The 13,940-nt window shown below is 42.0% G+C and overlaps 1 protein-coding gene across 1 annotated transcript; it reads left to right on the forward strand.

The window, feature by feature from the left end:
* The first annotated feature begins 10,367 nt into the window (after window positions 1-10,367).
* On the forward strand, window positions 10,368-12,315 carry LOC311104277 (NF-kappa-B inhibitor-interacting Ras-like protein 2). The gene is made up of 4 exons (XM_084146067.1): window positions 10,368-10,439; window positions 10,762-10,880; window positions 10,995-11,236; window positions 11,583-12,315. The coding sequence occupies exons 2-4, from the start codon at window positions 10,787-10,789 to the stop codon at window positions 11,823-11,825; spliced, it is 579 nt and encodes a 192-aa protein (XP_084002193.1). The 5' UTR covers window positions 10,368-10,439; window positions 10,762-10,786; the 3' UTR covers window positions 11,826-12,315.
* Window positions 12,316-13,940: the final 1,625 nt, after the last annotated feature.

Below are 13,940 nucleotides of genomic sequence, written 5' to 3' on the forward strand. Positions count from 1 at the left end.
ACTGAGGAGGAGGCGGGAGGTGATTGACAGCTAGACAAGACAATCACTAAAAGTTTGTTCAGAATTTTTAACTGAAACCTATCACTAAAAGATTCAATCATGCAAAAGTTATACATAAATCCGAACTGGTTCTCTAGCAAATTAGTAAAATTGTCTCACCCCATGTTCAAGAATGGCCTTTTTCCTTTATTCAGATTACAACCTCTCACTTTCAGTTATTTGAAAAGGAAATAATCTCCCAAATATCACTATTTCTAAAACAAGCCATAGAAAGTTGGTTACAATTTCAATTTAATCCTCCAAAAACGACAGAACAAATAATGCAACAAATATTGTGGTTAAACTCAAATTGATAAAAAAACATTATTTTTTGAAATAATGTTTAAAAAAGGTATAATCTTCGTAAAAGATATCATGGGTATGACTGGTGGAGTTATGTCGCACATGCAGCTAACAAAAATATGGACATGTCTGCTCCACCCAAAATTACTACCAAATAATTGCAGCATTACCGCAAAAATGGAAGAGGAAAGTGGAATGGGGAAAAAGAAAGGAACTTGTCTGTTGGCCTTGCATTAAAGAACATCATTGGTTAAAGAAAATTGTGATAAATAAAAAAGTGTATTAGTTTAATTTAAGGACCAAAGGATTGACGGTTGGGAAGAGATTTTTGATGTAGAGATTCAATGGCATAGTGTTTATGAACTGATACGCAAAACGACGCAGGATTCAAAACGTATAATTTTTCAATTTAAATTATTATACACAATTCTTGCTACCAATATAATGTTATTTATATGGGGGATACAATCTTCCCAGCTCTGCAGATTTTGCTGCGAAGAGACAGAATCATTAGATCATTTGTTTTGGTACTGTCCATTTGTAGCTTGTTTTTGGACACAGGTCCAGGGATGGCTGAAGGATTGCAATATTTACCTGGAGCTAACCCTGCAGATAGCACTACTGGGTGATCTGAAAAGTCATAGTCAATCGATCAATAATATAATAATACTTTTAGCAAAAATATTTATTTTCTATTTACAATCTGTAGAAAGAATGAGAATAGAAAGGTTAAGAAATTTTGTGAAATATCACAGTACAGTTGAAAAATATATGGCAAATAGAACTGCAAAATGGATAGTGTTAAGTGATAGATGGGAGGTGTTGAATGGAGCTGAATGATGGGACTAATAACAACTAACAACAACTATTAACAACAAGATAACTAATGTAAAGCATACTGTGTCCATAATAAGTATATAGGTTATAGGTTGAGAGCTTTTGTGAAAGAGCACAGTTAGAAATATATGGCATATACAGTGGGGGAAAAAAGTATTTAGTCAGCCACCAATTGTGCAAGTTCTCCCACTTAAAAAGATGAGAGAGGCCTGTAATTTTCATCATAGGTACACGTCAACTATGACAGACAAATTGAGAAAAGAAATTCCAGAAAATCACATTGTAGGATTTTTAATGAATTTATTTGCAAATTATGGTGGAAAATAAGTATTTGGTCACCTACAAACAAGCAAGATTTCTGGCTCTCACAGACCTGTAACTTCTTCTTTAAGAGGCTCCTCTGTCCTCCACTCGTTACCTGTATTAATGGCACCTGTTTGAACTTGTTATCAGTATAAAAGACACCTGTCCACAACCTCAAACAGTCACACTCCAAACTCCACTATGGCCAAGACCAAAGAGCTGTCAAAGGACACCAGAAACAAAATTGTAGACCTGCACCAGGCTGGGAAGACTGAATCTGCAATAGGTAAGCAGCTTGGTTTGAAGAAATCAACTGTGGGAGCAATTATTAGGAAATGGAAGACATACAAGAACACTGACCACCTGCCTAAATGACTACCGACCCGTAGCACTGACGTCTGTAGCCATGAAGTGCTTTGAAAGGCTGGTCATGGCTCACATCAACAGCATTATCCCAGAAACCCTAGACCCACTCCAATTTACATACCGCCCCAACAGATCCACAGATGATGCAATCTCTATTGCACTCCACACTGCCCTTTCCCACCTGGACAAGAGGAACACCTACGTGAGAATGCTATTCATTGACTACAGCTCAGCATTCAACACCATAGTGCCCTCTAAGCTCATCACTAAGCTAAGGATCCTGGGACTAAACACCTCTGGACTTCCTGACGGGCCGCCACCAGGTGGTAAGGGTAGCTAACAACACATCTGCCACACTGATCCTCAACACGGGGGCCCCTCAGGGGTGCGTGCTCAGTCCCCTCCTGTACTCTCTGTTCACCCATGACTGCATGGCCAGAAACGACTCCAACACCATTATTAAGTTTGCCGACGACACAACAGTGGTAGGCCTGATCACCGACATCGATGAGACAGCCTATAGGGAGGAGGTCAGAGACCTGGCCGTGTGGTGCCAGGACAACAACCTCTCCCTCAACGTGACCAAGACAAAGGAGATGATTGTGGACTACAGGAAAAAAAAGAGGACTGAGCACGCCCCCATTCTCATCGACGGGGCTGTAGTGGAACAGGTTAAGAGCTTCAAGTTCCTTGGTGTCCACATCACCAACGAACTATCATGGTCCAAACACACCAAGACAGTCGTGAAGAGGGCACAACAAAGCCTATTCCCCCTCAGGAGACTGAAAAGATTTGGCATGGGTCCTCAGATCCTCAAAAAATTCTACAGCTGCACCATCGAGAGCATCCTGACTGGTTGCATCACCGCCTGGTATGGCAACTGCTTGGCCTCCAACCGCAAGGCACTACAGAGGGTAGTGCGTACGGCCCAGTACATCACTGGGGCCAAGCTTCCTGCCATCCAGGACCTCTATACCAGGCGGTGTCAGAGGAAGGCCCTCAAAATTGTCAAAGACTCCAGCCACCCTAGTCATAGACTGTTCTCTCTGCTACCGCACGGCAAGCGGTACCGGAGTGCCAAGTCTAGGTCCAAAAGACTTCTCAACAGCTTCTACCCCCAAGCCATAAGACTCCTGAACAGCTAATCATGGCTACCCGGACAATTTGCACTGCCCCCCCACCCATCCTTTTTACGCTGCTGCTACTCTGTTAATTATTTATGCATAGTCACTTTAACTCTACCCACATGTACATATTACCTCAACTACCTCAACTAGCCGGTGCCCCCGCACATTGACTCTGCAACGGTACCCCCCTGTATTTATATAGCCTCCCTACTGTTATTTTATTTTACTTCTGCTCTTTTTTTGTCGTCGTTTTATTTTTACTTTTTTTGTTAAAAATAAATGCACTGTTGGTTAAGGGCTGTAAGTAAGCATTTCACTGTAATGTCTGCACCTGTTGTATTCGGCGGATGTGACCAATACAATTTGATTTGATTTGATTTTGATTTGATAATCTCCCTCGATCTGGGGCTCCACGCAAGATCTCACCCCGTGGGGTCAAAATGATCACAAGAACGGTGAGCAAAAATCCCAGAACCACACGGGGGGACCTAGTGAATGACCTGAAGAGAGCTGGGACCAAAGTAACAAAGCCTACCATCAGTAACACACTACGCCGCCAGGGACTCAAATCCTGCAGTGCCAGACGTGTCCCCCTGCTTAAGCCAGTACATGTCCAGGCCCATCTGAAGTTTGCTAGAGTGCATTTGGATGATCCAGAAGAGGATTGGGAGAATGTCATATGGTCAGATGAAACCAAAATAGAACTTTTTGGTAAAAACTCAACAAAGAATGCTGAGTTGCATCCAAAGAACACCATACCTACTGTGAAGCATGGGGGTGGAAACATCATGCTTTGGGGCTGTTTTTCTGCAAAGGGACCAGGACGACTGATCCGTGTAAAGGAAAGAATGAATGGGGCCATGTATCATGAGATTTTGAATGAAAACCTCCTTCCATCAGCAAGGGCATTGAAGATGAAACGTGGCTGGGTCTTTCAGCATGACAATGATCCCAAACACACCGCCCGGTCAACGAAGGAGTGGCTTTGTAAGAAGCATTTCAAGGTCCTGGAGTGGCCTAGCCAGTCTCCAGATCTCAACCCCATAGAAAATCTTTGGAGGGAGTTGAAAGTCCGTGTTGCCCAGCGACAGCCCCAAAACATCACTGCTCTAGAGGAGATCTGCATGGAGGAATGGGCCAAAATACCAGCAACAGTGTGTGAAAACCTTGTGACGACTTACAGAAAACGTTTGACCTGTGTCATTGCCAACAAAGGGTATATAACAAAGTATTGAGAAACTTTTGTTATTGACCAAATACTTATTTTCCACCATAATTTGCAAATAAATTCATTAAAAATCCTACAATGTGATTTTCTGGATTTTGTTTTCTCATTTTGTCTGTCATAGTTGTCATAGTTGACGTGTACCTATGATGAAAATTACAGGCCTCTCTCATCTTTTTAAGTGGGAGAACTTGCACAATTGGTGGCTGACTAAATACTTTTTTTCCCCACTGTAGAAGCAAACCGGATGGACATCACGAAAATGATCAGGGAGGTTGAGGGTAGAGGAAGTTCAGGAGTAAAAACAAACAAAATAGAATTATTGTAAAATTGACTGTGTCCATAAAATGTATATAGTATGCATAAGCTGGAAGTAGAGGCCTAAGCGTTGTTGTTCACTAGTTTACTCCAATTAGGGAAGGGGTGGAGGGGTTGGAAAGTAATAAAGGGAAATATATTTTTAAAAAGGATATGTATGTATATGTATGTATATGTATTTATATGTATGTACAGTGAAGGAAAAAAGTTTTTGATCCCCTGCTGATTTTGTACGTTTGCCCACTGACAAAGAAATGATCAGTCTATAATTTTAATGGTAGGTTTATTTGAACAGTGAGAGACAGAATAACAACAAAAAAATCCAGAGAAATGCATGTAAATTTCTTTATAAATTGATTTGCATTTTAATGAGGGAAATAAGTATTTGACCCCCTCTCAAGCAGAAACATTTCTGGCTCACCTCGTGGAGTTGCAATGATCATGAAAACGGTAAGGAATCAGCCCAGAACTACACAGGAGGATCTTGTCAATGATCTCAAGGCAGCTGGGACCATAGTCACCAAGAAAACAATTGGTAACACACTACGCCGTGAAGGACTGAAATCCTGCAGTGCCCGCAAGGTCCCCCTGCTCAAGAAAGCACATATACAGGCCCGTCTGAAGTTTGCCAATGAACATCTGAATGATTCAGAGGAGAACTGGGTGAAAGGGTTGTGGTCAGATGAGACCAATATGGAGCTCTTTGGCAGCAACTCAACTCGCCGTGTTTGGAGGAGGAGGAATGCTGCCTATGACCCCAAGAACACCATCCCCACCGTCAAACATGGAGGTGGAAACATTATGCTTTGGGGGTGTTTTTCTGCTAAGGGTACAGGACAACTTCACCGCATCAAAGGGACGATGGACGGGGCCATGTACCGTCAAATCTTGGGTGAGAACCTCCTTCCCTCAGCCAGGGCATTGGAAATGGGTCGTGGATGGGTATTCCAGCATGACAATGACCCAAAACACATGGCCAAGGCATCAAAGGAGTGGCTCAAGAAGAAGCACATTAAGGTCCTGGAGTGGCCTAGCCAGTCTCCAGACCTTAATCCCATAGAAAATCTGTGGAGGGAGCTGAAGGTTCGAGTTGCCAAACGTCAGCCTCGAAACCTTAATGACTTGGAGAAGATCAGCAAAGAGGAGTGGGACAAAATCCCTCCTGAGATGTGTGCAAACCTGGTGGCCAACTACAAGAAACGTCTGACCTCTGTGATTGCCAACAAGGGTTTTGCCACCAAGTACTAAGTCATGTTTTGCAGAGGGGTCAAATACTTATTTCCCTCATTAAAATGCAAAACTGATTTATAACATTTTTGACATGCGTTTTTCTGGATTTTTTTGTTGTTATTCTGTCTCTCACTGTTCAAATAAACCTACCATTAAAATTATAGACTGATCATGTCTTTGTCAGTGGGCAAACTTACAAAATCAGCAGGGGATCAAATACTTTCTTCCCTCACTGTATGTGTATGTATGTATACAGTTGAAGTCGGAAGTTTACATACACTTAGGTTTGAGTCATTAAAACTCATTTTTCAACCACTCCACAAATTTCTTGTTAACAAACTATAGTTTTGGCAAGTCGGTTAGGACATCTACTTTGTGGATGACACAAGTAATTTTTCCAGCAATTGTTTACAGACAGATTATTTCACTTATAATTCACTGTATCACAATTCCAGTGTGTCGGAAGTTTACATACACTAAGTTGACTGTGCCTTTAAACAGCTTGGAAAATTCCAGAAAATTATGTCATGGCTTTAGAAGCTTCTGATAGGCTAATGACATCATTTGATTTAATTGGATGTGTACCTCTGGATGTATTTCAAGGCCTACCTTCAAACTCAGTGCCTCTTTGCTTGACATCATGGGAAAATCAAAAGAAATCAGCCAAGACCTCAGAATTTTTTTTGTAAACCTCCACAAGTCTGGTTCATCCTTGGAAGCTATTTCCAAATGCCTGAAGGTACCATGTTCATCTGTACAAAGAATAGTACATATATATAAACACCATGGGACCACGCAGCCATCATACCGCTCAGGAATTAGACGCGTTCTGTCTCCTAGAGATGAACGTACTTTGGTGTGAAAAGTGAAAATAAATCCCAGAACAACAGCAAATGACCTTGTGAAGATGCTGGAGGAAACAGGTTCAAAAGTATCTATATCCACAGTGAAACAAGTCCTATATCGACACAACCTGAAAGGCCGCTCAGCAAGGAAGAAGCCACTGCTCCAAAACCGCCATAAAAAAGCCAGACTACGGTTTTCAACTGCACATGGGGACAAAGATCGTACTTTTTGGAGCAATGTCCTCTGGTCTGATGAAACAAAAATATAACTGTTTGGCCATAATGACCATCGTTATGTTTGGAGGAAAAAGGGGGTTGCTTGCAAGCTGAAGAACACCATCCCAACCGTGAAGCACTGGGGTGGCAGCATCATGCTGTGGGGATGCTTTGCTGCAGGAGGGACTGGTGCACTTCAACAAATAGATGGCATCATGAGGAAGGAAAATTATGTGGATATACTGAAGCAACATCTCAAGACATCAGTCAGGAAGTTAAAGCTTGGTCGCAAATGGGTCTTCCAAATGGACAATGACCCCAAGCATACTTCCAAAGTTGTGGCAAAATGGCTTAAGGACAACAAAGTCAAGGTATTGGAGTGGCCATCATGAAGCCCTGACCTCAATCCTATAGAAAATGTGTGGGCAGAACTAAAAAAGCGTGTGCGAGCAAGGAGGCCTACAAACCTGACTCAGTTACACCAGCTCTGTCAGGAGGAATGGGCCAAAATTCACCCAACTTATTATGGGAAGCTTGTGGAAGGCTACCCGAACTGTTTGACCCAAGTTAAACAATTTAAAGGCAATGCTACCAAATACTAATTGAGTGTATGTAAACTCCTGACCCACTGGGAATGTGATGAAAGAAATAAAAGCTGAACTAAATCATTCTCTCTACTATTATTCTGACATTTCACATTCTTAAAATAAAGTGGTGATCCTAACTGACCTAAAACAGGGAATCTTTACTAGGATTAAATGTCAGGAACAATAGTTGAGAGAATGATTTATTTCAGCTTTTATTTCTTTCATCACATTCCCAAAAACTGAGTTTAAATGTATTTGGCTAAGTTGTATGTAAACTTACAAATATATATATTTGCAAGAAAAAAATAACATATGGGGGATTGGAAGTGATGCAGACAATTACATTGATGGAAGTTACAATCTATCTGCAATATTAAAGCTGATCTACCCCCTAAAAAAAATAAAAAATAAACCTGGCAGTCCCAAAACCTTTTTGGTCCACCAGCATCTACTAAGCATCTACTAAGCTAACATATGTAATTTAGGTATCAAAAATATACAGTACCAGTCAAAAGTTTGGACACACCTACTCATTCAAGGGTTTTTCTTTATTTTGACTATTTTCTACATTGTATCATGTAGTAACCAAAAAAACAAAAAAGTGTTAAACAAATCAAAATATATTTGAGATTCTTAAAATAGTCACCCTTTGCGTTGATGACAGCATTGCACACTCTTGGTATTCTCTCAACCAGCTTCATGAGGTAGTCACCTGGACTGCATTTCAATTAACAGGTGTGCCTTCTTAAAAGTTAATTTGCTTCTTAATGTGTTTGAAGCAATCAGTTGTGTTGTGACAACGTGACCAAGACAAAGGAGATGATTGTGGACTACAGGAAAAAAAAGAGGACTGAGCACGCCCCCATTCTCATCGACAGGGCTGTAGTGGAACAGGTTGAGAGCTTCAAGTTCCTTGGTGTCCACATCACCAACAAACTATCATGGTCCAAACACACCAAGACAGTCGTGAAGAGGGCACGACAAAGCCTATTCCCCCTCAGGAGACTGAAAAGATTTGGCATGGGTCCTCAGATCCTCAAAAAGTTATACAGCTGCACCATCGAGAGCATCCTGACTGGTTGCATCACCGCCTGGTATGGCAACTGCTCGGCCTCCGACCGCAAGGCACTACAGAGGGTAGTGCGTACGGCCCAGTACATCACTGGGGCCAAGCTTCCTGCCATCCAGGACCTCTATACCAGGCGGTGTCAGAGGAAGGCCCTCAAAATTGTCAAAGACTCCAGCCACCCTAGTCATAGACTCATACGTGTCAGTTGTTTTGATTTAGGACACAAGCCTCACAAGCCTCGCCTGAAGGTAGCCCGGTAGCAGTGATTTGCTTACCCGCAATATGATTGGCATACAGCAGTTGCTCCAGGACAGCAGTCTTGCCAACGGCAGCCAGACCACACACCACCACTTTACAACTCTTGCCCATGATGATGATGAGTCTCTTGGCAACTCTGTAATTGAATAACAAGTCAGATGACAGTCATGTCTCTGCAGCTAGCAATACACTAATAGTGACAGACAGACAGACAGACAGACACACACACCCACACAATTTTTTTTATTCTTACAGGTCATAGAGGTAGGAAGTTTTCCCTCACGTAGCAGAACATGATATTATCAGGACCTGTAGCTAGCTAGCTAACGTTTGCTAGCTAGCTACGTGCTAACGTTTAGCATGTATCTAGGTATCGCACGGCAACCGGTACCGGAGCGCCAAGTCTAGGTCCAAAAGGCTTCTCAACAGCTTCTACCCCCAAGCCATAAGACTCCTGAACAGCTAATCATGGCTACCCGGACTATTTGCACCCCCACCCCATCTTTTTACGGTGCTGCTACTCTGTTAATGATTTATGCATAGTCACTTTAACTCTACCCACATGTACATATTACCTCAAGTAGCCGGTGCCCCCGCACATTGACTCTGCACCAGTACCCCCCTGTATATAGCCTCCCTATTGTTATTTTATTTTACTTCTGCTCTTTTTTTCTCAACATTTTTTTGTTGTTGTTGTTTTATTTTACTTTTTTATCAAGAAATAAATGCATTGTTGGTTAAGGGCTGTAAGTAAGCATTTCACGGTAATGTCTACACCTGTTGTATTCAGCACAAATTTGATTTGATTTGATTTGGCTACGTTGAAGAATCTCAAATATAAAATATATTTTGATTTGTTTAACACTTTTTTGATTACTACATGACTCCATATGTTATTTCATAGTTTTGATGTCTTCATTATTATTCTACAATGTAGAAACACCCTTGAATGAGTAGGTGTCCAAACTTCTGACTGGTACTGTATATACAAATGTTTTTTACTGCTATTAGCCCATAGAAACACATTAGATAACATATTCATACATGGAAAAACATAGTCAAAATGAAGTTTGTTTTGAAGTGTCTGTCCTATATCCAAGAGATATAAGAAAGATCAGGAACCTTTTTTTCCCAACTTTTTTTAAAACACATATTTAACCGCTTTTTTTAGGCACTAAACTACTTCCATATATACTGGCATTAATTTTTTTCACTGCTACCGGGCTACCTTCAGCCGAGGCTTGTGAGGCTTGCGTCCTAAATCAAAACAACCGACACGTATGAGTCCGTGAGAGACACCTTTCTCATATCAGTGTGTAGCCCAAACTGTTCGGAAGCTACAGACAGAAGTTGGCAGATCGGCCGTACAGTCTCACAATGTTTTTTCCCCCCGTAGTTTTCAGCCCACCAGGAGTTGGCATTGGCAAGAGAGCAGAAACAGACACCCATTCAGGGTAAAACAATGCATGATCGGACAGGCTATTTTGTCAGTAGAAATAGAGTAACATTGACGCTAGCTCGCTCTATCAAAATAAAAAATGTTCGTGTCTTCCATCCTCTTTGCGGTAGTGGCTCAAACAAGTCTTACCACCATCGGACGCTAGAGGTTGCAGTTACCAAAAGTAGTGAGGGATGTTACGTAGGCATTGTAAACAGGAAGTATTTTTGAGTAGTGGTGTCTGGAATTTACGGGAGCGCTGTATTTACATTTGCAAGGTAAAAATATTGCAAGAAAATCAAATGTTGAATTTAGTTGTTATCTGGACGAACATAACAACGGCCATGATCACTTAAATAGAATAGTTAGCTAGCTAGATACATGCTAAACATTAGCACGTAGCTAGCTAGCAAACGTTAGCTAGCTAGCTACGGGTCCTGATAATATCATGTTCTGCTACGTGAGGGAAAACTTCCTACCTCTATGACCTGTAAGAAAAAAAGGTGTGTGGGTGTGTGTGTCTGTCTGTCTGTCAGTCACTATTCGTGTATTGCTAGCTGCAGAGACATGACTGTCATCTGACTTGTTATTCAATTACAGAGTTGCCAAGAGACTCATCATCATCATGGGCAAGAGTTGTAAAGTGGTGGTGTGTGGTCTGGCTGCCGTTGGCAAGACTGCTGTCCTGGAGCAACTGCTGTATGCCAATCATATTGCGGGTAAGCAAATCATTTGTAGGACCTAGCTAGATCAAGGACAATGTTGATGTTTTGACTACACAGATCCTCTGGTCCCATTGATATCCCAAAGTGCCCCCCTCTTTTCCCCGCTAGGCTCAGAGCCCATGGAGACCCTGGAGGACATCTATATTGGCTCCATAGAAACGGACCGTGGCACTCGAGAGCAAGTGCGCTTCTACGACACCCGGGGTCTTCGTGATGGTCTGGAGTTCCCTCGCCACTACTACTCCTTTGCAGACGGTTTTGTCCTGGTCTACAGCATCGACAGTAAGGAGTCCTTCAAACGCATGGAGGCCCTCAAGAAAGACATTGACCGCTACCGTGATAAGAAAGAGGTAAGGACTTTCATCTATTTCAATGGTTGTTGTAAAGCACAGTGTCGTGTAGGCTAGTTAAATAAGAGCACAGACTTCAGGACAAAACAGACCCGTGCTGACCAACGGCCATCCTATCGCCTCTGACTGCAGAACATCAGCCACCTTTATTTTTTGTTAATTTCCTGATGGTCCTACATGTTGAATCATGACCGTACGTCAACAGCCAGCAGGTTATGTACTGTGCGCGGCCGACATTCGTTATGGCGTGTCTTGTCCTAAAGTTCTTATCTACCCACCACACTCTACTTGCTAACATCCAGGTGATGTGAGGCTGTGCTAAATGGATGAGATGATCTGTCCACAGGTGACCATAGTGGTGCTGGGCAACAAGCTGGACATGCAGGAGCAGAGGAGCGTGGACTCAGAGGTGGCCCAGCACTGGGCCAAGACAGAAAAGGTGCGTCTGTGGGAGGTGTCTGTGGCAGACCGGAGGACCCTCATCGAGCCCTTCGTCCACCTTGCCAGTAAGATGACCCAGCCCCAGAGCAAATCATCCTTCCCCCTCAGCCGCAATAAGAACAAGGGGAGTGGCTCTCTCGAAAGCTGAGGGAGCAGGGGGGATGGAAGGGGGGAGGGAGCGAGGATTGATGAAGAATGAGAAAGATTTTGGGAGAAAGGGAGGGAAAGAGTAGGAGAGGAGAAACGCAGTAGGCTGATTATTAGCCTATCACAAATACAGACCATTTTATGTCTGCACGAATTTACACTGACTGAATCAGAAACCAATGGTTTCATGGAGATTTGGACTGATATTTAGACTGATATTTGACAACAAGTAAATGTTGACATCAAAAGTAACACAAATGTATAATCAGGAGAGTTGTTTGTATCAGGGAGGATACATAAGGGATTATATTACTGTTAGTTAATCAGGAGATTTGTTACACTACTGGCATGCCATCTACTCAGATGAAATGTGGCAACTATTTCAGCATGGATGATCTGCGTTTTATTTTAAGTTACAGTATATGAAACAAATCCATGTTTTGAATAATTAAAATAACATTCCTCTATTCTTTTAGAGATGTCAGAAAACATGTTACTGCCTTTTGAGATCGCTTTGAGTTTTAATATGACATTATTGTCTAAAGATTTTAATTGTGGTAACAGACTAGCAGTTTTATGTGATGTCTCTTGGTGAGCAGGGTGTTTGAAGAGCTTCCTGCCTGCTGGACAGGCCCTGATGTGGGGACTGAGAGAGAGGTTATATCAATGGAGCTCTTGACCACAACCTAAGCATGCTGAATTATCTGTACCTTATCAGAAACTCCTTACTGTACATGAAAACCTCTGCCTCAGTTAAATATGGGGCATCCTTGATCTTTGTTACTGAGCTGTTAAACACTATATTGGTCAGACGAAATGCAAATGTATTTCATTTTCAAATTATTTAACTGACCGAAGCCATTTAATGGCATGTCAGGGTCAATAGTTATTGTGCAACATTTCATGTGTGTACCACTGAACAAGAACAATGCCTTGGCCTAGTTTGGATGTAGCTTTTTGCTTTGTGACTATTCACAGATCTTTACATTCGTATGATGTTTTGACATTGTGCATCTGCGTCTTTATGTCTGTATTATTGAAGTACATATTATTTTCATGATACAGTTGAAGTCAGAAGTTTACCTACACTTAGGTTGGAGTCATTAAAACTCGTTTTTCAACCACTCCACAAATTTCTTGTTAACAAACTATAGTTTTGGCAAGTCGGTTAGGACATCTACTTTGTGCATGACACAAGTAATTTTTCCAACAATTGTTTACAGACAGAATATTTAACTTATAATTCACTGTTTCACAATTCCAGTGGGTCAGAAGTTTACATACACTAAGCTGACTGCCTTTAAACAGCTTGGAAAATTCCAGAAAATGATGTCATGGCTTTAGAAGCTTCTGATAGGCTAATTTACATCATTTGAGTCAATTGGAGGTGTACCTGTGGCTGTATTTCAAGGCCTTCCTTCAAACGTAGTGCCTCTTTGCTTGACATCATGGGAAAATCAAAAGAAATCAGCCAAAAAATTGTAGACCTCCACAAGTCTGGTTCATCCTTGGGAGCAATTTCCAAACTTCTGAAGGTACCACGTTCATCTGTACAAACAATAGTACGCATGTATAAACACCATGGGACCACGCAGCCGTCATACCGCTCAGGAAGGAGACGCGTTCTGTCTCCTAGAGATTAACATACTTTCGTGCGAAAAGTGCAAATCAATCCCAGAACAATAGCAAAGGACCTTGTGAAGATGCTGGAGGAAACAGGTACAAAAGTATCTATATCCACAGTAAAACGAGCCCTATATCGACATAACCTGAAAGGCCGCTCAGCAAGGAAGAAGCCACTGCTCCAAAACCGCCATAAAAAAGCCAGACTACGGTTTGCAACTGCACATGGGGACAAAGATTGTACTTTTTTGAGAAATGTCCTCTGGTCTGATGAAACAAAAATAGAATTGTTTGGCCATAATGACCATCGTTATGTTTGGAGGAAAAAGGGGGTTGCTTGCAAACACCATCCCAACCGTGAAGCACGGGGGTGGCAGCATCATGCTGTGGGGGTGCTTTGCTGCAGGAGGGACTGGTGCACTTAACACATAGATGGCATCATGAGGAAGGAAAATTGTGTGGATATATTGAAGCAACATCTCAAGACCTCAGT

The sequence above is a fragment of the Coregonus lavaretus genome (assembly GCF_964263955.1).
Source record: "Coregonus lavaretus genome assembly, chromosome: 28".
In the NCBI taxonomy this organism is placed as follows: domain Eukaryota; kingdom Metazoa; phylum Chordata; class Actinopteri; order Salmoniformes; family Salmonidae; genus Coregonus; species Coregonus lavaretus.